This window comes from Chaetodon auriga, chromosome 15 (assembly GCF_051107435.1).
Source record: "Chaetodon auriga isolate fChaAug3 chromosome 15, fChaAug3.hap1, whole genome shotgun sequence".
NCBI classification, from domain to species: domain Eukaryota; kingdom Metazoa; phylum Chordata; class Actinopteri; order Chaetodontiformes; family Chaetodontidae; genus Chaetodon; species Chaetodon auriga.
The window spans coordinates 11841226-11867092 of record NC_135088.1 but is presented as its reverse complement, the minus strand read 5'-3'; the positions used below and the strand labels follow the sequence as shown (position 1 = coordinate 11867092).

At 43.5% G+C, this 25867-nt stretch overlaps 1 protein-coding gene across 6 annotated transcripts; it reads right to left on the bottom strand.

The window, feature by feature from the left end:
- Positions 1–146: 146 nt before the first annotated feature.
- synj1 (synaptojanin 1) lies at positions 147–25758 on the bottom strand. 6 transcript variants are annotated; one of them, XM_076749741.1, is made up of 33 exons: positions 25551–25569; positions 24647–24802; positions 24424–24510; positions 23762–24029; positions 23276–23501; positions 20803–20886; positions 20367–20444; positions 18061–18122; positions 16018–16114; positions 15306–15481; positions 15139–15220; positions 14886–15038; positions 13801–13957; positions 13372–13395; positions 12122–12313; positions 11915–11999; positions 11454–11594; positions 11169–11361; positions 10911–11069; positions 10646–10802; positions 10302–10428; positions 9951–10163; positions 9781–9859; positions 9392–9557; positions 9109–9288; positions 8389–8517; positions 8123–8161; positions 7326–7373; positions 6581–6622; positions 5751–5803; positions 5466–5655; positions 5038–5360; positions 147–3754 (listed from the first exon to the last, which is right to left on the bottom strand). In XM_076749741.1, exons 2-33 carry the CDS (start codon positions 24768–24770, stop codon positions 2747–2749), a joined length of 5142 nt encoding a protein of 1713 aa, XP_076605856.1. In that variant the 5' UTR covers positions 24771–24802; positions 25551–25569; the 3' UTR covers positions 147–2746. The 6 variants fall into 6 exon arrangements, with proteins under 6 accessions (XP_076605856.1, XP_076605858.1, XP_076605860.1 ...); XM_076749743.1 differs by lacking the exons at positions 20367–20444; positions 25551–25569 and adding an exon at positions 25714–25758; XM_076749745.1 differs by lacking the exons at positions 7326–7373; positions 8123–8161; positions 20367–20444; positions 25551–25569 and adding exons at positions 4734–4757; positions 25714–25758.
- Between the last annotated feature and the right edge of the window lie 109 nt (positions 25759–25867).

Here is a 25867-nt window from a genome sequence, read left to right as displayed (position 1 = left end):
TAAATTACAGAGCATGAATATAAGTCCCATTAACAAACACATGGTAAAATATCTGTACAACTGAGTTTTGAGTAGAGGTATGTGATGTATAATTCTTTATGATATGCAAGTTACAGCTTGCTTTAAAAAAAAGACAAAGACCAACATTCAGGTAAACTTACATTTATTTTTGCATACATACAACATAAACTGCTTCATACATAAATGTGCAATCAGCGGTGCACTTAAAATATGGAACATTGGATATTAACATGAATCGCAGCTTCATGTTTTCTCTTTAGTACATACAGAATATGTTCAACAACACAGACTCTTATTTACTATGGATTATAGCCATAAAAAGGGACACCAACCTCACAAAAGGAGCAATTTGTTTCCTATAAAATCTCATGTGAACATGACATGACACAAAGCGCTGGCTAGTCACCTACTTTTAATGCAGATACAGTATCTACTGCACACATTTGGATAACACAATAAATGCATTTCAGAGATGACGACATGTAAGCAAAGGCAACCTGATACACTTGCTTACATAGATAGCTACTGCCTTCAGTGCAGTGAATGGAGATTACTTTTTACGTATTTTACACAGTGTTTAAACAAAGCGCAGAAGCATTAGTTAGCTGGTACGTCCTTGGCTCAGATGTTTTATCCTCCGTGGACCATGAGAAGGCTTTTAAGACAATTCAGCCGGGTAGATAATGTCTGAAGGCTTTGGGAGGAAACAACATCTGAGCAGACTGATACAGCTGCCGTGTCGCGTTAGGGAGGATTGTACTCTCACTGATCCTTTTGCAAAACTATTGCCTGTCATCATTGTCAACATTGGCGCCGACCTATACAACTCAACAGAAGTGAAAGAGTGAAGTAGGTAGTTCAGGGGAAAAATACTGACACATCACCTCTGACAACACTACACGCACCTCATGAATGACATCAGCGAGGCTCAGTAACAATTACTGTCAACCAGAGGAAACAACAGAGAGTTTAGATATCACGGGTGGACCTGCAAAGGCTGAGAGGAGGTTTGACACCCAACACTCAAATCACACTACCGTCCGGAATGTGCGCCTGGGAAGGACACGACTGGAAAGAATCATCTGGTGATGCATTTGGGTCCGAGCAGCGTTGCTACCGGGCAATTCTCACTCAGGTGGTGGGGGGAAAAAAAAGTCCTACAGTGCTGCCTCTCCACATCCCTTTGCAGGCTGCAGGGCGGGAATACAGTTAAAGCCATGAGCACATGAATGCAGTGATTCTTAGTTCGTAGTTCTGTGAGCAAATACACTGTGTGAAGACTTACTATGGAAAAAACTCTGGTAATCCACTCTTAACTCACTCACATCCACACACAAACACCACGACAGACAATATGCACCTCAAACACAACACATTACTTCTCACCACAGTAGCAACAATAGATTATTTAGAGTAAATGTTACTTGAAATTAATGTTTTAAAAAAAAAAGTGCCCTCTTATTATGACGCATTGCATGTCCCTGCCGCCGTGTCCACAGACCCAAATCGCATCATCTTCGTACTAACGGAAGTATAAGCAGGCATATGCCACATTCTCTGTATTTACAATAGTATGACTAAATGCTTTGGATAAAAATCAAGAAGGATCAAAATACTACAGAGGTGAAAAGGTCAAAAAGCCCTCTCATCTGCTCAATCCGCTGGCTCTCGTCTCTGTCACTCCGCCATCAACAAGAATACAACCAAGACGGCACGCACAGCATTTCAGTGCATATCAGTTACATTGTGCAAACCACTGATACGTTCATCACAAACACACATACGCACATTAAGCGAGTAGTTCCCATACGGAAAACATACATTTATACATAATCACTATGTATAGGTTTTGATATAGAGCTACAAAGAGCTTTTTAGCTAAGCGTACCAGCCCATAGACAAAGAATGATGACTGAGTAGAGAGAAACCAAAATGTCTTCCTATCAAGTGGGTAAGATGATGTTACAGAGCATCAGTCCCGCGGCAGTGAACGCTTTGACTGTGACGCTGACTCGTGCTGTTCTTGTTCACACTGAGGCGTCGGCAAGGAGGCCGTGACAAAACCCAGTGCAACATAAAGTACATTCGTGATTACAGGAAGGGCACAGTATGAAAAAAAACACCTCTCTGCAGTCAAAGCAATTCTGAGGGCAAATGGAAAACCTGCAGTGCATAGCCTTCTACGATATGTAAACGGATGAAACAGAGAAAACAGATTACGCTCTACTCTGAGAAACACCGTTCTGATGTTACAGATCAGTCAGAATGGTGGATATGAGCCACACAACGGCAGCCAGTGGAGCAAATGCCAACGTGACACTGATTGCGTTGAAAGCTCGCAGGCGAGTGCGGGGCGCTGCACGGCCACACAGACGTGTCTTGATATTGCACAGGTGGTTACACACATGACTTGTGCGTATAGATGTACTTTATATAATTCTATACTGTAGACACAGGCACGTGTTTGCTGCCATAAATAAAAATAAACATCAGAAGGATGCATATTAAAATAAATGTTAATATCAGGGAGCGAGCAAACATCTCTGCGGTACTTCATACTCATCTCATGTTTCTGCTCGAGTTATAAATCCTTTCCTGTGATTCAGAAGGGGATTGGTCTATACTTCTTAAATACTGTCTCTTTTGTACAATACACACACACATATACACATTTATGATAGATCTATACATATCTGGATATGCCCTTTACGTATCAAGAGTGATCCTATCTTTCTGTCGACTCCCTGGGGAAGAAGCAGTCGTCACTGGGTCCCTCTGGGAGCTTTGGGTTACTGGTTACTGTTCTAGTTGGAATGGGAGGAGGGAGCGTTGGGAATACTGAAGGGGCCGAGGACAACCAGTCGGGCTCTGAGTCAAACACGGAGCGGGAAGGCAGTGTCTGAGTTTGGGACACTAAGGAGCTGGAAGGGAAGATGGGGACCTGTGGCGTTTTGGTCGAAGCTGGGAAATCATCATCAAACGTAACCCACTGCTGGGTCCCTGCTGGGGGAGGCGGCTGACGACGAGGAGCAAGGGCAGGTGGAATGGAAGAGGGCGCTGCCAGAGGCAAGGCGGGGGCGGGAGATGGGTCAGGAGTGAAGGGGAGCAAAGGAGCAGGTGTACGATTGACAGCGGGTGGTGGTCCAAACAGGGACATGGTCCTCTGGAGCTGGGAGGTGGGTGCAGCAGCAGGGGCTGCTGTTGGTGCAGAGGTCGGGATGAGTGGCTGCGTGAGAGCAGACATGGTCCTGTGAAGGTTTACTGCTGGGGCCGGACGCTGGATGCTGAAGTCCGGGGTGAGCGAGCGGTGCTGCTGCGCCAGAGGGCCCGTGAAGGGATTGGTGCTGCTGGGTCGGGCAGGAAGCGGGTCAGTCGGGAACGGCCCAGGGGAGGCGCGCAGCGTCTCCTGCGAGCGGCTACGAGACGGGACCGGAGGAGGCGGAAGCAAACAGGAGGCGAACGGTGATGGGGTGGAGAGTGAGGAAGAGGAGGACGACTCAAGAGCCTGCAGGTCTGACAGAGCGGAGGACTGGAGGGAGAAGGATGAAGGGAGAGTGCTGGAGGACGACTTAGGCGCAGGGATGGAGGGGGGCGTACGCAAAGAGGAGCCTCTGGTCAGGGACTGGGTGGTGTGCCAGGGGGATGAGGAAGAGGAGAAAAGGTCAGATGTGAGTGTGTCGAGGGGGTCGGGCTTCCATTGTGCTTCTCTCTGGATTCCGTTCAGTCCATTAGTCTAAGGAGGAACAAAAACAAAGAAAATGCCATTCAGCTGTCACAACAAAGGCTGTGTGAAAATATGAGCCCATGAGCTAATTATCACTGGAGGGTTTTACGAACGAATCGACCAGAGGTTGTTTTTTTTGTTGTTGTTTTTCAAGAACAAAGTTTAAAGATACCCTTTGGAGCATTCTTATAAACAAACAGTTTATAACACATTTCCAATTAGTGTTTCTAACTCAGTGTGTCTCAACAAATCTACTGAATGCATTTCCTTCCTCTGATGATCTGATGTAACTGCGTTTGGATGATGTGAAAATACAAATGATGGCCTAACCCGATTGCATTGTCTATATCCATGTTTACACAATGATCAGTCATCTTTTTTCCTTTAACATTGCTATATTTCTTGGTTAAAAAAAACATAAGTCCATAATTCCACAAGGCAGTCAAAAACTCCACAGGGTACCTTTAATCAGGCCAACTTAAAACATTTACAAACATGTACAGTATTGTGTTTACGTTACTACACTGACAACTGATGTATGCATCACACTCAACATACTGTACAATCACCAGCTCTAATACAAATAAATGGAAAACAAAAAAAAAAACGTCAAATTATGAGGTCATTGCATATGTGCTCACTCTAAGGACCTGAACCACAGTGAACACATACGAAAGGACAAGTGAGGGGCAAATGGCCAACAACAAACATCACATGTTCATCTGTATTTATTTCTGTCGTTTATGGCTTGATATGTTGACCGACAAAAAGAAAACAAATAATGCTCCATTTTGTGAGCCTAGCACAAAACAATGCATGGCCTTGCAGTGGACTAAAGGTTAAAACAACTGAGGAGAGGATGTAAAAGGAAGGAATATCAATTACGAAATGAGACAGGAGGTTACTGGGTATGAGAGGTAAAAACATCAGAGAAGAGGACTGTTGTGCTATGGAGGATGAGACAAAGAGGTGTTTTAATATCAGGTACCTGTCACCCTGAGGGCTTCTCCAGCTTGTGAGAGAGAGACAAATGTATCAGAGAGACAAAAGCAGGAAGAATGACACAGACAACTAAGCTCATCTGATGTGAGACAAAGGAGCAGAAAGAGGTTATCTCTTTACTGTCAGTCTCCTTCAGCAGTTTTCAGAATTTAGCAGAAATTATCTAATGAGCAGAATTTGAGCAAGAATGTGATTTAACTACATGCAAGCAGAAACATCTCGGTGTACTCGATAGATAATTATGTTCGCTGACATTCCAATAATCCTGTGAAAAAGAAGTTGGCACCAACCTGTGCAGCTGGGGCTGTCTCAGCCTTGGCAGCATCAGGTGGCAGAGCGTGAGAGGAGCGGGAGCGTGGTGGGGGTTTAGGAGAGGCTAGACCCTGTGGAGGCCCAGCAGGGGCGGCAGCTGCACCAGCGGGAGGGGGCCCTCTAGGAGCTGCAGCTTGCTGCGGCTGGAGTGGAGCTGGAAGTGTGGGCTGCATCGGTGGTGGGAGGTGGGGCTGAGCCGAAGGAGCAGCAGGTTGGGGCTGCATGGGTGGCTGCATGGGTGATGGAACCTGGGGTCTCACAGCAGGGGGCTCTGTAGGAGGTGGGCCTGAGGGAGGAGGACCTGAGGGAGGGTACAAAATTAAGCCTTAAATTCATCCATCACATTATTAACATTCTGGTGTTGATGATCCAGTATGTTGCCCTCTGTGACAACCCATTTCCTTACCCAGAGACAGGTCGGTCGGTTTGGCCAGGCCACTGGGCACAGGTCTTGGGGCTCCAGGGTGAGTGTCTGGGATGGGTCGAGGGGCACCAGGATGCACCTCTGGGATGGGTCTGGGTGCTCCAGGGTGAGAGGGAGGTGGTGGACGTGACTGAGGGGGCATACTGATTACCCCAGCGCGAGGAGGAATATTCTGGTTGACAAAGAAGAAATGGAATAGGAAGAAACGGATATCAGTAAAAGAACAGCCAAACTGCTTTTGTTATGGATAATGAGTTGTAAACTCACCGGTCTGGGAGCACCTCCAGGTCCAGGAGCTCCCACTGCTGCCTGGCCTCGGCCTGAAAGAGTTACAACAGACAAAACCAGCTACATTAGCAGTAAAAGACTTCATACTATTTTGTACTTATCACGTGTGCTGTGTTAAAGTGTTTACAAAGATGGGAAGTTCAACTTTTACAAGTACTTCACTAAATCACACATGACTGCACTGTAAACCCATCCTAACCTGTGACAGACCAAATTCCCCATGGCTGGCTTCATTATTACTGATGACTCAGTCATTCCTGAGCTGCAGGAGGTCTGGGGGAGAGGCAGGCCTTGTTCTGTGAGCCAACTGCTTACCACACAGCTTGCAAGCGCACACCTTCACTATTCTCATGCTGAACCCCTCTCAGAGCCTGCGCACATGTTCCCACGCGACTTAGATGTCTGCTCCTGCGTAATTCTTCACTGTACAGTCACCAAACGTAAGTCAACCCTGCTAACCACACACCCCCTCACTGTGACAGAGGCATTCAGTCACACACACACACACACACCATACAAATGGGTTGGGTGAAGACAAGCCAAGTCACTGATAGGCTAAGCAACCAAACCTTATCCTCCACCCTGGGACAGGCTTAATTTGTGTCAGGGCATAAACACATAACACAGGATTATATTAGACAGACAGGGATAATCTCTGCCACGTATCACTACCCAGCAAGTACAAGGAAACTCCACACAAAGACGGGCTTCATGGGAAAAACACAAGCCCACATAACTGAGTATCAATCCTCTGTCTTCATCGGTACATTAACGGTAAGTGAGGCTACGTCATGCTTTGTGGCACTCACCTGCAGCAGCATCTGGCCGAGGAAGAGCGGGGCTTTTTGGTCCTTTGCAGCACAAAGGAAACCAAACCATATTACGGTTACACAAAGCTTGTTCACATGAAGCAGGTGAACCAATGACAACACTTTACAAGAAGCACTAGGAATAGCTTGTGGTGGTAATAATGCTGCAGAGCAGTGAAGCTTGACATGCTGTGAGTCTGAATATCTGCCTGCCAGAGGAAGACTTTCCCCACTAATAATACTGGATTAGTGTTGCTGAGCTGACTGTAAGACATTTTAAATCTTGACCAAAGAGATTTTCCTTTAACTCACCTCATCTCCCCATTTATGAAAAGCCTATAATCACCACATCAATACTTGTTTCATCCATAATGAAAGAGTGCACCCTTGTATGTGTTCCTATGTGGAACCATTTGAGTCAGGCGACCTCTGCAACGTATGCAACCTCATTCCTCCTGATTATAATGCGACTGACTCATTATAGTAGCATATCTTCCCTCTTGCACAAGTTGAGATATTCACTTTCAGTCCCCAATATAAATGTTTTTAATAAATAACTGCATTCATTTTACAACAGTCTACCAAGCACATTTCTCCCACACACACATACAAGACTAGGATGGCCCACAATGATGCAGAATTTGTCAACAGTGACCCATCAATGTCAGAAAAGTATCAGTGACATTGATGACTGGGTGTGAGACTACAGGGATCAGATGATACTAAAAGACACATCGCCAGTTACCTTCACTGCCTCGCCTACCAAGCAGTGGGCTGGGGCACTTGCCACAGTCTTAAAGTCAAATAGGGGAAAATGGGGAAAAACATAAAAAATACATTAAAATAAAAGATTTTAGCTGTAGTGCTGGTGGCACAGTATGAAAAAAAATACATTATGATCTACCAGCGACTCTCACATTAACTAAATTTAAATAATGGCTACAAAACTACTCACATATATATATCACAATGGAGGGATAGCTGTAAATATTACTGTAAAATCATGTATTATGTGGACATATGTGGTCATTCACCAACTCTCAACTCAACATGACTCAGCAACTGCACGGCCTATTTCCATTTCTAAACACAAGACCAGCTCAGAGGAGTGTACATCCAGTCAGGTGTAGGAGAGGGTTCATGTTATGTTGATGATTCAGTGAATAAACATACTATCTCCAGTGACAATGCCACTGTCTAAAACCTGTTGGGCTGAACAGACCTCAGTGAGGTGAATCAAATTTGTGGGCAGACTGTTCAAAGTCAAAAGGATGAGCCAAGAGACAATAAAGCATGGTCTGAAATACGGCAGTAAAACTGTCAGAAGTCATACATGAAGCCTAAAGTCAGGTTTTACATGCACAGGAGCACCGCTGTGACGAGCTATGTGTTTCACTGGATTATTGATGATGGCGTCTTATTGAATCAGCACTAATGCAATTATTATTTCTGTGTAGCATCAGATGGAAAACAGCAGCCGCTATTTTGAATGCTTCAGCAATGTAAGCACACAGACACACAGTTCCACTGCAATCACTTTACCTCCAGAGTCCTTTCTAACTGGCAGAGGGCTCATGCCTCCTTCAGGAATGAGGAGAAGCAGTGGGATAAAGGTGAAAACGTTAACAACTGCCTAAAGCACCTCATACCATACCACTCTGAAAAGTTAAGCATCCACACTTCTAATGTAGGATTGTTATGTATTTAGCAGCTCTGACTAAGGTTGCAGGTGATATTTCTGTGATTCAAATGTAAGAATATTGGGCTTTAATCAACGGCATCCAAGGAGGTTAAGGATGAAACTTTACCTGAAGGTGGTGGTGGGCGCTGAGGCGGTGCCGGTCTGGCTGGGGGGGCCTGGGGACGAGGGGGAGGTGGACGTTTGGGCTCCATGCTTTGAGATGTAGGGGCACCAGGCTGGAAGTCAACAGGAGGCCCTGGAAGGAAAAAAATAAACGAGGCGAAAAGGGAGTGGTTTAACTGAGGAATTACTTTTTACCATTTGCAGTTTCCAAAGAAATGTCACTGCCCAATGTATGCACTTCGTGAGATCTTGCACATTCACAAAATACAGGAGATACCTCTGTACTGTAAATTTAAATTTCTTGAAAAGAGCAGGGCTAAATGCTGCAAATGTCACTGGTCAAACATATGTCAAGCCATGTGCCGTCCTACAATTAGTTATTAGTGCATAGCTGTGATTCAGTGTTTCAGACCAAAGACAAGATGAGGCAAACACTGCACACATTTTAAGATTGCACCGTAAAACACGATTCAAAAGGAAACAAGTAGTTTACTGTAAGACACACCACAAGCTTTCTACCACTAAACAGAGATGAATTCATCACACGTCACATTTTACCTGGAAATTCTCTCCTCAGTGCTGATGGACTTAAATCTGCTTCCACGCATTACAAACAGAACAAAATGACAGTTTATATTCCAGCAGGTAAAGACTGGAGCCTGAGCAGATGATAGGACTGTGCTTTTAGTAACCTGAATCCAGGTGTGCATCGTGCTGCATTTACCTTGTGATGGTCGGGAGGGTTGTCCACGGCTTGGCCTGCTGGGGGCTGAAGGCTCCCCATGTGTGGGGGAGGGACAGGGACTACTGCGGGGGGAGGGGAGAGGGGAGGATCCCGGGCCAGAGCCTGCTCCGGGCTGCAGGTGTTGGGGAAGGATCTCCTCCACCTCATCATCCACATCACCTGATACAGAAGAACGGTGGAAGCAAAAAACACAAATATAAAAAGTCATTCATAACATCCACATTTTTAATGATGAGGATCGGGACTGCTCGTCACTCCTCACCTTCCATATCGTAATCATCGTCGCCCATGTCCGTGTCCTCAGCGAGCAGGGTGGAGCTGGCTGAGGTAGGGATGCTCCCACAGATCCTCTCCACGCTCATCTCCTCCTCCAGACTCTTGATCCAGCCTGGACTCTTCAGACGGATGTCAATCACCTTTCCAAGGACCTACAATGCAACCAAGAGACACAGACAAGAGAGAAGCGGTCATTGGTTAACAGAAAAATGACATGTTTTTGAGACACATCTTCAAAGCACAGGGGTGATTAAAATGATGTGACTTTGAGTTAAAAACACTAAAGATGGATACACACTTCATATTATTAGTGCTATGACTTATGGGAGCATTTTTATAGCTTGTAAGTTATACATATAATCAGCGATGACTTACAGTGGAAGCACTGAGAGACAGAGCAGCAAGAGCAGAGTAACCTTCCAGAAAAGTCACCCACATCTTCTCCTCAACAAACCTGCATAAACAAGGACATTGTCAATGCAGTCTCACTGTCTGAAGGTGATACACGTCTGTCTGTGTGTCTGTGTTCAGGATGTCAGGCTCACCTGATGAGGATGACCTCTCCAAACTGAACAAACTTGTCCAGCAGCTCATCTATGAGTGCATCGTCAAAGTAGTCTTCAGGGCCGGAGGAGCAGAGCGACACCAGGATGGTGCCGTCTGGAGGCCCCTGCAGGGCAATGACGTCTTTGTAGACCTGGTGCCGAGCCTCCGGGTCGACCTCCAGGATGTCCACGTCTATTATTGACACGACAGGCCTGGAGACAAGCAGGAGACAATGACGACGGTAATGTTTGATTAAAGAGAAATACCACATAATTGTTTGCAGCATTGTTATATTTCGGGGTCTATGCGATCAGTCGGTTCCACTAGACGTGGCATGAGATGCTGCTTACCTGTGGTCTGAGGTCTTAAGCTCAGCCCTGCCATAGTACTTCAGAGTCCCAGAGCTCCAGGGGTGATCTGGATCATCTTCATTCTCCGTAGATGTACAAGATGCCCCTACTACATTCATCTCCTCAGCTGTAAAACATGCATAAAGGCATACATCAATAAAAGCACGCAAAGAGATAAAGGATCAATCGGATTTATTCTGTCACACGCAAATAGGAAACAAACAGAGGCAGGCAGGACAGCTGGACATAGAAGCATAGTGTTGTAATGCTGTCTTCAGGCTAGAGGTCTGAGATAGAGGTGACAGAGATGATCTAGACTTATCCTCAGTGGTTCTGCGTCTTACCTGTTTTGTCAAAGTTCCACTTCCTCCTCTTCCAAAGTATGCGGTCAGTCCAGGCTGGTGTGCGGCACTTTTCACTTGTGTCATAATCCTCTGAGAAAAGGTCATACTTGTAGGTGGGGGCGAAATCTAACTTTCCCTCGATAAAACCTCGGAAAACCTGTTGAAGATGTGTCTGCATTAGCACAGGCTAGAAAAGGAAGGGGAAGAGGGAGAGGAAGTGAAAGTCACTGGTGATGCAAACATGAACGTGTGCTTTAGGTCATACCAAACCAGCATTCTTCTGGTCCACCAACTGGTCCCCAGCTGTCAAGGCATCCCAGTTCTGCTGTCTGATCAGCTCTTTTACTTCCTCGTTAGGCAGGCTGATTCGATAGTTAAAGTCTCCGCACCAGAAAACGTAGTCGTGCGAGTACAGCAGACGACCCTGGCGAGGGCAAGATGGATGCGGTTATGCATACGTTGTGGGAACCAAAAAACAAACAAAAGAATTTTAAAATTCACTCATTAATGTCCCGGTTCTTACCATGGGGAAGGTGAGTCTGCGTGTGATCTCGTTGTAGTCATCGTTCCTCTCTTTGACCTGTGATTGGCCAGCAGCAAAGTGGGAGCAGACGAAGCAGATGCTGGTGGTGTGGAACAGCAGGCGGATGGCCACACCTCCTTTATTGCCTGTAGCTCCGCCCATTCCAGTTTTTACAGTATCAACAGCAACATCCCTGGAAAACGTATTGAATGACAATCTGTGACCATACCAGTGATTTTCAGTATAATTAGAGAAGCGTCTAATGAGAATGTGTACAGCTCATACCTGATGAAGGGTGCGTGCTGTGGGCGGATGAAAACAAACAGACACACTCCCACAAGCTGCTCGGAAGCAAGCAGCACATACTTGTGGTCCCGTGATATGTTTTTTTGTAGCTCAGCAGCCCAAAGTTTCTGGTTAGTAGTGCTGAGACGACAACAGAAAGATGTGTCATATACCAGAAAAAGACACAGAAAAGACTCAGATTCAGCCAAGACCATAAAGTGAGTCAGAGGGAATGTTAACATTTAATCGTGTCAAATGTTACAAAATACTCTGATCTTCTTTAGGATGTAAAATTAAAAAAGCCTTGTTCAATCAGGCCGAAGCCATCCAGCTCCTGAGCTTAACGATCTTATGATGTCAAATTCAGGATCTGGAATAATTCATGGCCACCTGTGAAGTCAACTTTCTTGTGGATGACAAAGGCAGATCAGTTATCTCAAGCAGGAATCTTGCACACATACCTGGCGCTGACAATATTGCCAGCATTCAGTTCGACCATTTCCTCGAAACCAATGGCAAAGATATCTATTGGGTTGGCTTTGCTGTCTGTGAAGAGAAAGATTACAAAATGTCAAACTATCAAAAATTATGAATAAATAAGAGTCCTCTGAAACATAATTTCCAGAGACATTTACCAGCACAGTGCAGTTAAATACACACAGACGTACCCTGGAACTCAGGATGCCCCGCCTTCTTTGGAGCATCCAACAGCCAGTCATTGAGTGTCTGGTTGCGGAAAGCAATGCTGCGAAACTGTTTACCCCCGTTGACATTCCAGGTGCCGACACACACCCGGATCTTCTTGGGCTTTGTGTACTTCTGGTAGTTTTGACACATTCCCAGCAATACTCTTGGAGAGGCTGTAGAAGGAGAAGAGTGGGATTAGTGTGTTAAACAAGTGTGTGTGTACCTGCTGGAAGGGTGGCCTACAGGGAAACAAAACACAAATGGGGAAAATGCTGATCAAAACAACAAAAATGCATGGGAGAACACCCAAATACAACAGAGGAAGACTGACAATGTTCTAAAAACAGGGGTGGGGAACCTCCAGCATCTGGGCCGTATATGGCCAGCGAGACGAGGCAACTCAGAAATACAGAAATTTCTCTCAACAGCAATTAGTTTTTTCAAAGATAAATGAAAATAACACAAAATAATAAGCTAACACATCTTTCTCAGTGGTCGCACTTTCCAATTAAAATGGACAAGCTAGTTTGTGGGAACGAGCTTGCAGTGGTGGAAAAGGTCAATCTCGAGCAACATTACAGCTTGAAACATGCTAAACTGGATAAGCTGCAAGGACAAACGCCCTTGAATAAAGTTAACGCTCTTCTGTGGCGTTTGGGTCCAACAATCAGCTTTCACTAGACTGGACTGTGACTGTGACAGAGACAGAGTGTTATGTAGGCACGTTTAGTGATGAGCGAGTAGCATCATCATCTCTACCATCTGGCCAAAGAGAAGGAGTTCTAGCCACCACGCAGGTTAGTGTGATATAGGAGTTAAATAATTTAGTGTGGCCCTTGAAGGATGCTATAAAAATCAAACTGGCCTTTGATAGGAAAAAGGTCCTTCACCCCTGTTCTAAAACATGGGACATGGGAGAAAGGATACAAACAAGACTTGTGCTGAAATGCAGATAAGATTCAAATAATCAACATTGGTAACGGCTGATTTCTGTCTGTAAATCTCCACTCAAAGTGATGTTAAATTTTATTGCAAAATTCAGCATCCTCTTTCTTTTTTTTTAACCACTATTGCAAAAGCAGGATGATATGCAACAGACAGGGTTAAACCACTACCAACATTGGATTACCAATGAATAAACAATAATGAGTAGCAAACACAAATGATAGGACAACTACATGACAGGATAAAAAGGATCCATCCGCTGGGGGCAGTCTGTCAGTTACTATACCTGATTGTAAGACGGGCTCAGTGACTAAGATTTTGCGCAAGAGCAGGGGAGGAAGAGAAGGGAGAGAAGGGCGGGTTAACCAGTGCTTCAACAGATAATGCTAGCAGAGCAGTTGGTCAGCATTAATCTCAGTGGCACAGAGAGCTGACACATGGAGATTACACTTCCCACTTGAGCAGACAAACCCTTGCATTGTGTTGAGTAGCTTCTGACTAACAGGGCTAGCAGAGATACGGGTCAAAACTCGACAAAATACTCAAACACCCCCCCCCCCCCCCCCAGGCTGAGCAGAAAGGAAATTATGGGTGTTAATGTTACAAGAGAAGCTGCAAAAATGTAATATGGAGCAATACGACTTGTATTTTTACACTATTCATGTGCTCATTTTAGGCCAGATCTGAACAATATTACCACACTGTAAAGAATTACCATAAAGACTGGAAGTGGTGAGCAAGGCCCGAGCTTTGTCAGCCAAATCGCTGTTGAGCGTGGAGCCCAGCCTCAGGATGTCTATCGCCTCTTGCTTGGAACTGTCAAAGAAGTTGTTCTGGATGGTCCTGGTCACAGAACGAGCTCCATCTTTTAGCTTCCCCGCCTACAAACAGACACATAAACACACACTAAATTCAAAAAGGATTCGATAAAACCACCTTTATCATTAGCTACACTCTCACTTTGAACAAAGTCTGTACTTCCCACTCCAACCATTGAAGAGAAGAAAAGGAGGAGCACATCAGAGATCTAAGACATACAGATTTTTGAACTGAAGGATCAAACCTGCTTCACAAGGTGCAACTTGAAAATTTCACTGATCGATGTGTGACGTGGTCTGATGCCACATGGCAATGATTTTGATTGATTTCTCCAGGTTCATCCAAACAGGAGGGCAGATGTTGCCATGTAATTTAGGCAACAATTTGGAAATGATACTGTAGTAAGAAAACGATCACTCAACAATGGAGGGCAATGGATGCTTTCCTTCGTTTTCTTTATATTAAGATTTCTGTCGATCAGAGATATCCATGGATCTTTCGAGAGTTGCCAGGCCAAGACAGTTTGCATCACCAAGACACCTCAAGGGGAATAAAATCAAGTTTTATTTAAAAAATAAAGGGGCCCCACCTATCCCATCCTCATCATCATTTAACCCAAAGACACTGAAATCATTAATGCACCAGAAATAGACCCACAGCTCAAAAACAACATCGACTGGCTTGTTCACTTACCACACATGTAGTGAGTTCCAGAGGACAGCAGAGAGAGACAGCACACGAGAGTTAAGAAAACAGAAGCACACAGTTCTACACGCAGAGAGGATCAACTGTGCATGCAGACTTCTGTCACCGCAGGCATGATGCCCAACTAGCCATTATTGTTTTTTAATGTGCCAATTGTGCTTAATATAATATTATAAAAATAGCCTGCTGAGCATTACATTTTTGCCTCAATGATTAAATTGTGATTCGCCGTGAACTTGTATATTTGTGTGGATTTAATGTGTCCATATGATGTACCTTGGCCTTGCCATCCAGGGCACCGGTGCCGGCGTAGATCTTACTGACGGAGTCTCCGTTGGCAGACCACATGGTCCTAAAAACCTCCTGGAACCTGGCCACCAGCTGGGGTTTCTCTGTCAGACTCATTTCCTCCAGCTGCTTTGGCAGCATCTGGTGTGATGAGGAACAGGGGGTTAGACTAAAAGCACCACCACTAAAAAGAAAACAATGGCTTTGTTCTTGTTGTTTTATAGGAAAGCAAGACTTGTACCTCAAGGGCAAAAAATGCCTGGACACTGTTGGTTCGATCCAAACAGTCCAGGCAGTTGGTCCTAATAGTCCCACCCTGAGTCCTACAGAACACATGCTATAATGTTAAGAGGCAATAACAAAATGACATTTACTACTGCTTCATACATGTCTGTACTGACTTCTCACCTTACAATGCCCATGTCTCCGGAGTAGTAGAAGAACCCACACTCCTCGATGAACTTGCTGAGGTAAGGTTTGAGGACACTGTGGAGTTTGTCTGTCTTGCCTCCCTTCACATTTTGATGGTAGTCAAAGTTCACCATTTTCACTGCTGCTGCATGCTCCGATGCCTTCAGGTGACTCTGAGAGGGACACAGAGAGGAAGAGGACTTGTTCCTCAAAATGTAAACTGAATGCAAAACTGATGCACATGCAAGGTGAGTTGCCTGTGCCTACAATGCTACATTAGTTTGTGTTCATTAATTCACAAGCAGGTTATGCTTTGGGGACCAGGACTCAGTTAATACTTGCCAATACTATCGACTTTGCTCCCTCATTAATAGGAAAGATGTAACTCAAGTTTTGCCAAATATTTGCAGCTTAGCTAAGGGACTACATAAAGGTTTTGTGCATTTCACTTTGCGAACAAAACAACCCAAGTTTGATGTCAGCAGGACCTCACAGTTCCATCATATACAGCCAGGTACCACAGCACCACAAAGTAGGATATGAAAGAATTACTGTGCGGGTTTACAAAGAGGATAAAGGCAGCAACTGTTTTGACACACGTACTGTTTGTTGCCAGTGTGTTCTGGACTATATCTGTTTTGTTAGGAGCATCTGATAAATGTAATACAGAGCATGCCAGTGTTGAGGGACAGAGGAAGGTTCCACCTACCTGAAACGCTTTGCTGAGCATGTGTTCCCCTTCCTTACTCCCAAGCAGGTTGATGATCACCTGTTTACCATACAACCTCCGCAGTGCAGTGAAGTGTCTGGACAACACATATTCATTGACATAGTCAACATTGTTAAAGTCTAAAAAGACATCATAGACTAACAGTGCACCAATACCAACATTTATCCTAACATATTAAAGCCCTCACTCTTGTCACCAGTCTTTAAGTTTGATAGATCTCTCAGCTTGTCAATCAGCAGCACAGCAATCTCAATACCTGCTGGGCCCACATCTCAAGACACAATACAGTTTTTATCACCCAGGGCTATAAACCCACTGGCAGGCCCGTTTCATGTTCTTCTCAAATGTTACTTGTGTAACATGTGTGGTAAAGGGATGGAAGTGACTTTGAATAGGGCATGACACATCAACAATGACATGCAAATGTAGATTCAAGCTTTATTCAACAGTGGAATACGAATGTGCAATGAATCCAAAGCCATTTCAATGCACTTTTCTGCAGCTGTGACACATGCACCTAAATAGCTGAGGGAATACATTACATTAATTATGTTTCTTAGGTGGTTATGAGTTCTGCAATGTTGCACAGACTGGAGGGACAAAGGACGGGACAGTGCCTCAAATTAGTTTAATATATCGTGGATATCTCCAGTGGAGAGAAAAGCAGACCTAGACTACACTCTGCTCCTGTGGTCGTGTTTATTAAAAGATGTTGTTGTTGACTTTGTGCTATCGAAGAAATATCAACAGAGATATAATCATCACCGCAGAAAACTGACTAGATATTACAAAGGAAGAGATTTATGTCCTGATGTGGGAAGATTTTGAGGAAGAATAGCTGCCAACAACTTAGTGTGAAAAAAATTACCAATTTTGTTACAAAACACAAATGGTGTACCATCTGATATGCTTGTCTTGACATGTTACTCGATACAAGATAGTAATACGCAGAGGGAAACGTGACATGAAGACTGAGCTCAGCCCTGCCGTGTCCATCCTCTAAATTCTAAGATGTCTAGAAATTAAAGAACCACAGGTGGTCTTATAGCTGCCCTGAGAAAGACCTTTCCTTTAGAAGGCCTGGGTTTCATCCCAGAGACAATCCATCTGATGTGAGTGCCTTTAAGTAAACTACCAACTCTAAAAGGTGCTGCTCTGTTGCTGACCATGCATTTATAATGTGCCTGTGGACATGGAAAGCAAAGGACAGCTTTGCCCTTCAAGCAGCAAAATCATCATTTTTGAAATGAATCTGTCCTCAAATTTAACGTTTAAGGTTAAGCTAGAATGATGCCAGAATATGTGAGTACATATAAATGTATTTTGTGGTATCAGACTGACTGCTTCGTGACTGTATACTCTTCAAATTATGCTGTGGTACTTGCAAACATTGAGCTATTTTCTGTAAAGAAACGAGTGGATGTTTCCCAAGAGGCTCATATTTGTCACTGCCCACCTGGCCTCCACAGTCTACTTACTACCAGTTAAGACAAGATGAGTAACCAAACAATGCAGCATAGCTATTTTTGCAACTTGCTGAGTACAATTTGGGAGGATACAACTACTGAGATGACACAGAATAGTGTCTGGAAGAACAGAAGTGGAGAATTTCAATACTTTGTATTGCTTGGTGTTGAGCTATAAAAAGCTTTGATGCACACAAGCACAAACTTAATTAAACACACTGTAAAATAAATTCACTGCCAAAAGAGATGTGCAAAAAGGCAAAGACAGACTTTTGAGAAGAATCTGTCTGCAAATATAAAATACAGGTTATTACAGTCGACAGCTAATCAAGGGCTACTAATGTGCCCTTTATGTTCCCAGCAATCAACTGCCCTCTGAGGACACACTTCAATTAACATCTTCTCCTTCAAGAATCTGGAGAGCTTTTCTCTGTTGTGGGTAGCAACTGGAGGAGACATTACAGTGTCTCCTCTGCTCCTCGGGGGGCTGGTAATCTGTTGGAGGCCAGATAAAGCAGCTGAAAACTGCTACACAAACAGGGAACATTTAAATTACCTTTCGAATGCCGGAGCGTTTGCCTCAAATCCTCTCGAGAGTTTGACACGATGAGAGCCAACCTGCAGAGCAGAGACAGCGAGAAAAGACAAAAAAGACACAAGTCACAGTGTCCTTCTTTACTCAAAAATCGAATCCTTTAAAAGGAAAGTTGGGCGAACACACACATGTCGCAGAGGGCCAGAAAACCTGGTGGTGAAGAATGAAGTTGGGATAGGAATTTGGGGTAAAACTGAACAGTGGAAACAAGACCTTCAGAGTGATGAATAAAAGACCGGTACAGGACATCAGCAACACAGGGGCAGCATAGGGAGATTTGCTCATAGAGAGACAAAGACACTGAGCAGCAGAGAAACCATGTCAGCTGTCATCTCTCAGACACCTTTCTTTGGGAATTTTTCCTTTCCCCTCTCTGCTCGCTTCTGGTCTCACAAAGTCTCCTTTGTATCATGATACAATGTAATGTAATGACAATGTAATCACGGGAAATACCACAGAGCCTCCAGAGGAGTAAAGACAGTCATGACCACACCTTGGCAGGCTTAAAAGGACCCTTACACAGTGGCTGTTTCTCAGAAATCTACTCACTCTGCACTGCAGGACCGGGCTTGTTCCCTTGTTGCTCCCTACACGTCTGTGTCTGTGCACAAACATTCCTTATTTTTACGTATTAATCTTTGCTTGCGTTTCAAATCTCCTCTTTCCCGTGTTAAACAGCTTTGCATCAACTGAACACAATAAATTTAAATGTCATCATCTCCTGTGTCATTCAGTTTCTGCCTCCTCTTCCTTCTAATGGTCACTCCATTCACGTCACAAGCAACATACATGCGTTCTGGGTCTTAAACACTCAATCACTATTAGCACTGCATCGTCTCTGGATTCATTATTGTGATCTCTTGAGTGCACTTTGACTCTCACTGTGTCTTTACAGTTTCTATCTTTCTATTCCACTACCTGCTAATGTTTTCCTCTGCTTTATATTTGAGTGTTTGTATACAAATATTTTGCTAGGTCAGTGTTTGGCAGGGCCAGACATTTTGCTCCATGCTGCTGCCATTTTGTCACTCCTTCCTCTCTCTATTGTTGTGCAGGTCTATGGTATGCATATTTAATAACTTCCTGAGATGGCATCTAAAAAGGACTCGGGTTACAGGTGAACACCTCAGACCAAAACCGGTTCACATTTTACTTCAACTAGATAACATCACAAGAGGCATTTGTGAACCCAAGGTTACATAATTCATGTCACTTACTAGGTTTATCTTTTACTAAAGAAACTGCTAGTTGACCATTAATCACAATAATTCTTTAATTAATTCATTAGACGCTTTAATGCAGTAGTTTAGAAGGATTTGTAGAAATCTAGAGTGGATTAATGTATTTGCCCAACACAACCAAAAAATTATCAACTAAGATTTTGGGATCAACCAGGATTAATTGATAGAGAGGGGGCAGCCTGGCAACTTTACTATTTTACATCTTTCCCGCCAGGGTTTTATGATACTACATGACAAGTATGACTGAGCCAACTATTTCTAATGTCAACTAACTGTAAAAAGATTGATAACTCTTCTTCTGGAAGAAAAATAATGAAACTATCCATCCTGCTCAGGGAGTGAATTAGAGAGTATGGAGAGGAGAAAATAAGCCTACAAAGCCACAATTGGTACAAGGGGTCTAAAAGCTAAAACAGTGCTTTAAAAGCAGGAGGTCTACAGTTCTGTCTGAAAACAAACCCGAGCCCACTACCCTCTGTTTAGACCAAACCATAGATCTCGTGGACTGAATAGGTGACAAATATGGTCTTGGCCTCTCCTGATTTAGATTTAACTGCTCATTTTTCCATATTATCAATTAACACCTATCCAGCTGTCGGGGGAACATTAGCAGACGAGGTGACAGAGAAGTGGCTTGGGGATGTTTTCAGAACAGGCTCTCACCTGACCAAAGAAGTCTGGGAGCTGAGGAAAACAGAAAAATGCCCTTTACCATCCACTATATCTACCATGAACCTCCCCCACGTCTGATTTAATCCACCGGTCTGTGCAATGTCATGACAAGGGCAGGAGAATCCCACTGATGTTGTTTATGGTGTACAGTTAATGGGTGACCCTAGTTCCTGCTTTAAATCTTAAAAATAGCATTTCCTTGACAGGTACTGTGTTTGGGACCTGGATAAAAATTCATAATGGGATTGCCTTGGTTTTCACCCCTGCCTTTTGGCAGTGCACAGAGGAACCCCCCCATCTGCAGTATGAAAGCGCCAGCACCAGCAAGAGCACAAAAAAAAGGAAAAGTTATACCAGGTGGGGGTTCTCATCCAGCTGTTTAGGGTGCCGATTCTCATTCAGTTGCAACAAAACACCCTTAATGGACTTTTTCTGAACACAGCATGGATAAAATGTGTTAAAACTAGAATAAAGACATCCAGTATGATTACCAGGAGAATTTTCATCCCCCCCAGACACAAACACCAACAATTTATTTTTCTGAAAGTTTTTTTCTTGTTTTGCAAGAGCTCCATGTAAGCGTCATTAGAGTTTGGTGTTTGCTTACACTGTCCATTTTGCAGCATTTACAAAATGGTCAAGGACTTCTACATAAACATGAGGGCTATATTTATAGTCATATATATATATATATATTTATATGACTTTCATATAAATTTGGCTTAATATATGAAAACCTCACATTCATGATTCAAGGCTGGCTTTATAGGACAGGCTTAGTTTCCATTACCTGGATTCCTGGCTGTTCCCAGAAAAGAGGAATGGACCCACGGATCTGAATGAAGGATGAGACTTTGTCATCCAGGAAAATAACCTGTTCAAAAGAAAGGAAAGTTTGGTTAAGTTCATTTGCAATGTGGGAAAAGATGTACATGTAGTTGTAAAAAAACGCTACTACAAACATATTTAAATTAAAGACATTACAAAAAACAATTCCCATATGATTGTATAACACAGAGAGGGAAACGAGTTCACAGCACCAGTGCATGCAAAGGAGAAATCAGAACATCAGGCAATGTGTCATATGTACAGGGGCTACATTTTTTGTGCTGTGCTGACGGCATATTTTTGAGGCCAAAATCATCAATCAGCATGACTAAAAGCTGTCAACGCAGAGCAACAATACATATTCCAACACAAACACCCTGCAATTACCAAAACTAGCTATTAATGCTCAATTTCTATTCAGACACACTGAATGACCTCTTTGGTAATGTCTGAGGCAGCAAATATTGATGTGCTTGTACTGCGTTGCACTGTGTTGTAATCGCAGTAGTTCTCATTCTGTCCAACCTACAGCTTCATGTTTGTTTCCTAAAACAGGAACTGTCCACAATGGAGAGCTGTAACCCTTCATATTCAAATATACATGTCTTTTCTTACAATGTGCTGACTCAGCAATGAAAGCGAACTACTGACTGGAGTGACGTACTAAAATACTGCAAAGGCTTCAGACTGAAACTTGACCAATAAATCAGTGTGCAGATGTATTACGATCATCATCCTGCTGGTTTTCCGAGTTTTTCTGGAAGTTTTAATGTTAACTATGCATCTATAACTATCAGCATTAAACAATTTCTTCCTACATTGACAGATGGACCAATACTCTTTCACTATAAGGCTGCGCCAGGTTTGCTCCTGAACTGTCAAAATGTAACCAGTGTTTAAATAGGCTGTATTAGCCAAGGTCAAATAACTCTAGCCAAATGTGCATAACACACATGTTAATACCGTATCCCTTGGACTATTCTGCCTATTATTTATTAATGGTATGCACTAACAGATTAAAATCCCGAAACTTCACACTGCACTGGGGCACCAGGCAAGGATGCCCACTCTTTAACTCTATTCACCATTTTCACTGAATAGCTAACATAGTATATCATTACAACAAACCATCAAGCTTGTATAACAGCTCTCCAAAATTTCCACTTACTTTATTGACTAGACTGAATCAACTATCCTCTCTCTCTGCACAAATAGCTGTCATGAAGCAGCCCAAACACCTCCTTCCCCACTGGACACTGGTAATGTTATATTAAGTCCTCAATATTTCCCCCAAGCTGCCAGAGTAGTTTAATCTGAACCTGATCTCATTACTCAAAACAGTAAATGATTAACTTTAATGTTGGAAAACCCCCGCTACCAACATCCTTCATGGGCAGAGTGGCAACAATCAAAATCCAAACAATACACCCAAGAAAATGACCTGTTTTCAATTATTCCTATCCACCCACTAGTACCTGGGTCTTAATCTTAATATTCAATTATTTCCAAATTCTACTGGAAAATAGTCCACCTAGAAAAAATTAGAAACCACACAAGAAACATGGAGGCCTAGATGTTTAAATGGACCCAACCCAGTCAGGCAACAGCTGAAAAGACCTAAAACAAAACTTGTGGAATACTATTGAAATTACAAACTCACCATTCTTCGGCCAATGAATCAAACATCACTCTTGTTTCAAAAACCTGTACAATAGCAACAATTCTGACACATGGGTGCAAATTCCACTGCGAACTGCACACTTTCACCCCTTTTCACCCCAATCTGCAATAACTCAGATTTTCTACTGAAGAAGTCTCCTCTTTCCCTCCTCTTGGAATGAAAAAGGCATTGCACATCTTAGGCACATCTTTAAAGAATAACATCCTGGCTTCATTTTCCAAATCTGTCCAGAAGTTTGGCATCGGAGAAGAAACACTTTTCTGGAATTCGCAAGTCAGATCTTTCATTCAGACAAGTTCAACACAAAAGAGCAATTCTGATCACTCAAAAAAACAAAACAAAGTAAGCAAACAAAAAAAACTCCTGTCGAAGATATACAAACTGATATCCAAATGTGACACAACCATCAGGAACCTGGCACTAAGCTCTATCCATTCCACCAATCCCAATGCTGACTTCTGGACCCAAATATGCACAAATGTTTTCTCAATCACTAAGAAGACTAACACATAGCTCATACAGTACATGGTAATCCACAGAGTGCACCTAACTGGGCAAAACACCCTTGACAGCTATTCCAACACTGCCTGGAACTGTACTCCACGCCATCATCGATTTTACGAAACTGCACCTGACAACAGTTCTGCCATGCAGAGAGAATGTAAAAACCAATGCATACTGATATCTGATCACCAGCCATTCATCATAACAACTCTAAAACAAGCAGAGAAAAACTGTCAAAGATCTGAGTCACCTGTTCAGTCTCCACAAAGTTGGCCACCTGTCCATCGTCATTTGTTCCTCGGACGTTGAATCGTGTGCCGGCTCGCTCTGAGCTGAGGCGAGAGAAGATGCAGGCCTTAGCCTGTTTGTGCCCTGCATAGATGGTCCTGATCTCCACACCGCCACACATCAGCCTCAACAACCAGTCATCACAGTTTACTCCGTAGTGTTTCAGGTGCAGGTGCAGAGATTGGTTCCTATTGATTTATGACATCAAGACAGACACGACAGTAAACACACAAATAAATTCAGTGTGAGCAGTGAATTTTCACACCTTAACTGCAAATCACACAGCCGCCCCCCCAATCATATCACAAACTCAGAAGAAACTATTCCACCACAGAGACTGGGCAGATTGCAGAACGTGCACTTCCTTCATAACTACTAATTTGGAGATTTTTATAGCCAAACACCTGCCTACTAGTGTCTTGGAATAGTAATCATTTCAGGCTCTTACCAAAAGAAACGGTTATCTGTAGTGTCTTCTAGGGTCCTGCGATGTGCGTTGAGGCTCAAGTCCATGCTGACTCCAGTGGAAGACCAGGCAAAGTAGAAATGTCCTGAGTTCAGAACCTTTCGCACCTCACCAATCCGGTCCTCATCTCCTGGATCATTCTTCAGCGATATAAAATCTGTCTGCGTGACCCTGAAAACCTCAGAATCCTGCACCTTCCCTACAGAGCTGCATCCTGTCACAACCACCAGACTGTGCAGCATGGTGTCACCTGCAGAAGCAATGTGGCATATGGCAAAAAAGAAAGGATGTGAGTATGAAAACATTATATGTGGTGGATTGTAAAGAAAAAGGGAGGCAGTATGTCGACAGACATAAAGCACTGCATTGGCACCAATCTTTTATAGGAAACCACCAGCCTGTCAAATCTCAGCCATCGGTAAGACTGAGCTTTAATCTTTTACGCAGGTTTTCCTTGTTGTGATAACAAGAGCATTCAAGGTCATGTAGAGGACAGGAGAAAGCAGCTTACAAGTAAGAAGCAACAGGACGACAAAGCAGAGGGCCGTCACAGACACAAGACCCTGCAGGTCAGAATCTGGACTGGACCCAGGAAATTTCTGCAACAAGAAGCAATAAATAGAGAAGACCTTTCTGTAGCTTACCCAGGTTTAGGCGGAGGACACCCAGGATTCCATAAGCATCAACAATCTTGACGTATGTGTTTTTAATGGCCTCCTTCTCTGCCGCCGCTAGACAACAAAAGCAACAATATGTCAATATGTCTCTTATGGCTGTTTCCCCCTTGTAGCATCCTAATTTGGGGCAATAGTTTAAAGACTATTTACATACTGTCCCACTACAGTGCAATCAATCAAGATGCCTTACACAGAACGGCAACAGCCCCCGATTCAAACATGAGGCATTCTTCCCTGGTCCTAGTTTCCACTATGACACTGTAGGGGGGTGGGTCCAGCTTGTGGTAGATGCGATATCCTTTGCTGAAGGCCATTGTAGATCCAAGATGAAAAAACCTGTTATGACCTGAAAAAAGCCAGAAAGAATGAAGATCACATAAGAGACATTTCCAATCAGACACAACATCTGTTAATTTGAAGGCTGCTAGACAGACTGATGCTCCGTTTGTTATTGATGGAGAGGTGACGTTATATTTTGTATATACCTCACATTGTGACTGAATGTTCGAAAAACTAAATTTAGCTAATTGTACACCGCTCTGACTGTAGGTGGTACAATATTTGGGTTTAACTTCTTCCTGCTCATTAAAGAAATTGTCATATTAGCAGGTAATAACGTTACTCAATGCGTGATTCAGACTGACGAAAAAACTTTCATTGCGAAATCAGCAGCCTAATGCACTATACGGACATAGAAAGAGGCCCACATATGACAAACTAATCTTATTTTGAGTTGAATATCGAAGGTAGCTGGAAATTATAGGCAGCTGGAGCACTGTGAGCAATAACGTTAGGCCGAGGGACTGTAGTATCATCCATCCTGACACGGCCAGTCACGACTTTATGTAGTGCAACTGCAGCGGGCGAAGCTAATGCTAACGTTTAACCGCCAGCTAGCTTTAATGCTAGATTTAGTGCAATGGGAAACCAAATAACGTTAAGAAAACGAGAGGTATAAAAGGATAAAGCGAAAAATTAAAGGTTACTGTCTTTCACCTGCCCAACGCTAGCTGCTATCGTTAGCTGAGTTAGCTAAATTAATCACAGAGATAGCTATGATCCGCTAGCTGACGATATGTTGATGGTGGAACTACCTGCAGTCGGGAATGACAAGCTGACATTTACTAAAAGAGAAATTCGAGCAACTCGGGCATGGAAAACATGTAAACCTGAGCAAACATGGGAATTTCAGCTTCATCTTACAATTGTAGGTTCGGTTTAAATTACACAGTGGAAGGACTATTGATTTGGCCTTACCGTCTCCCCCCGCCGGGTTGTAACTCCGCTGTCACAACAAAATCCTTCCCGGTGTGTTGGCAAAATGGTACATTCCAACTCAAAGCACGCCCACCTGGCGTTACCAAATGGTAGCTCGCGCTTAGGTACAAACGAAACGGAAGCATATAGTGTA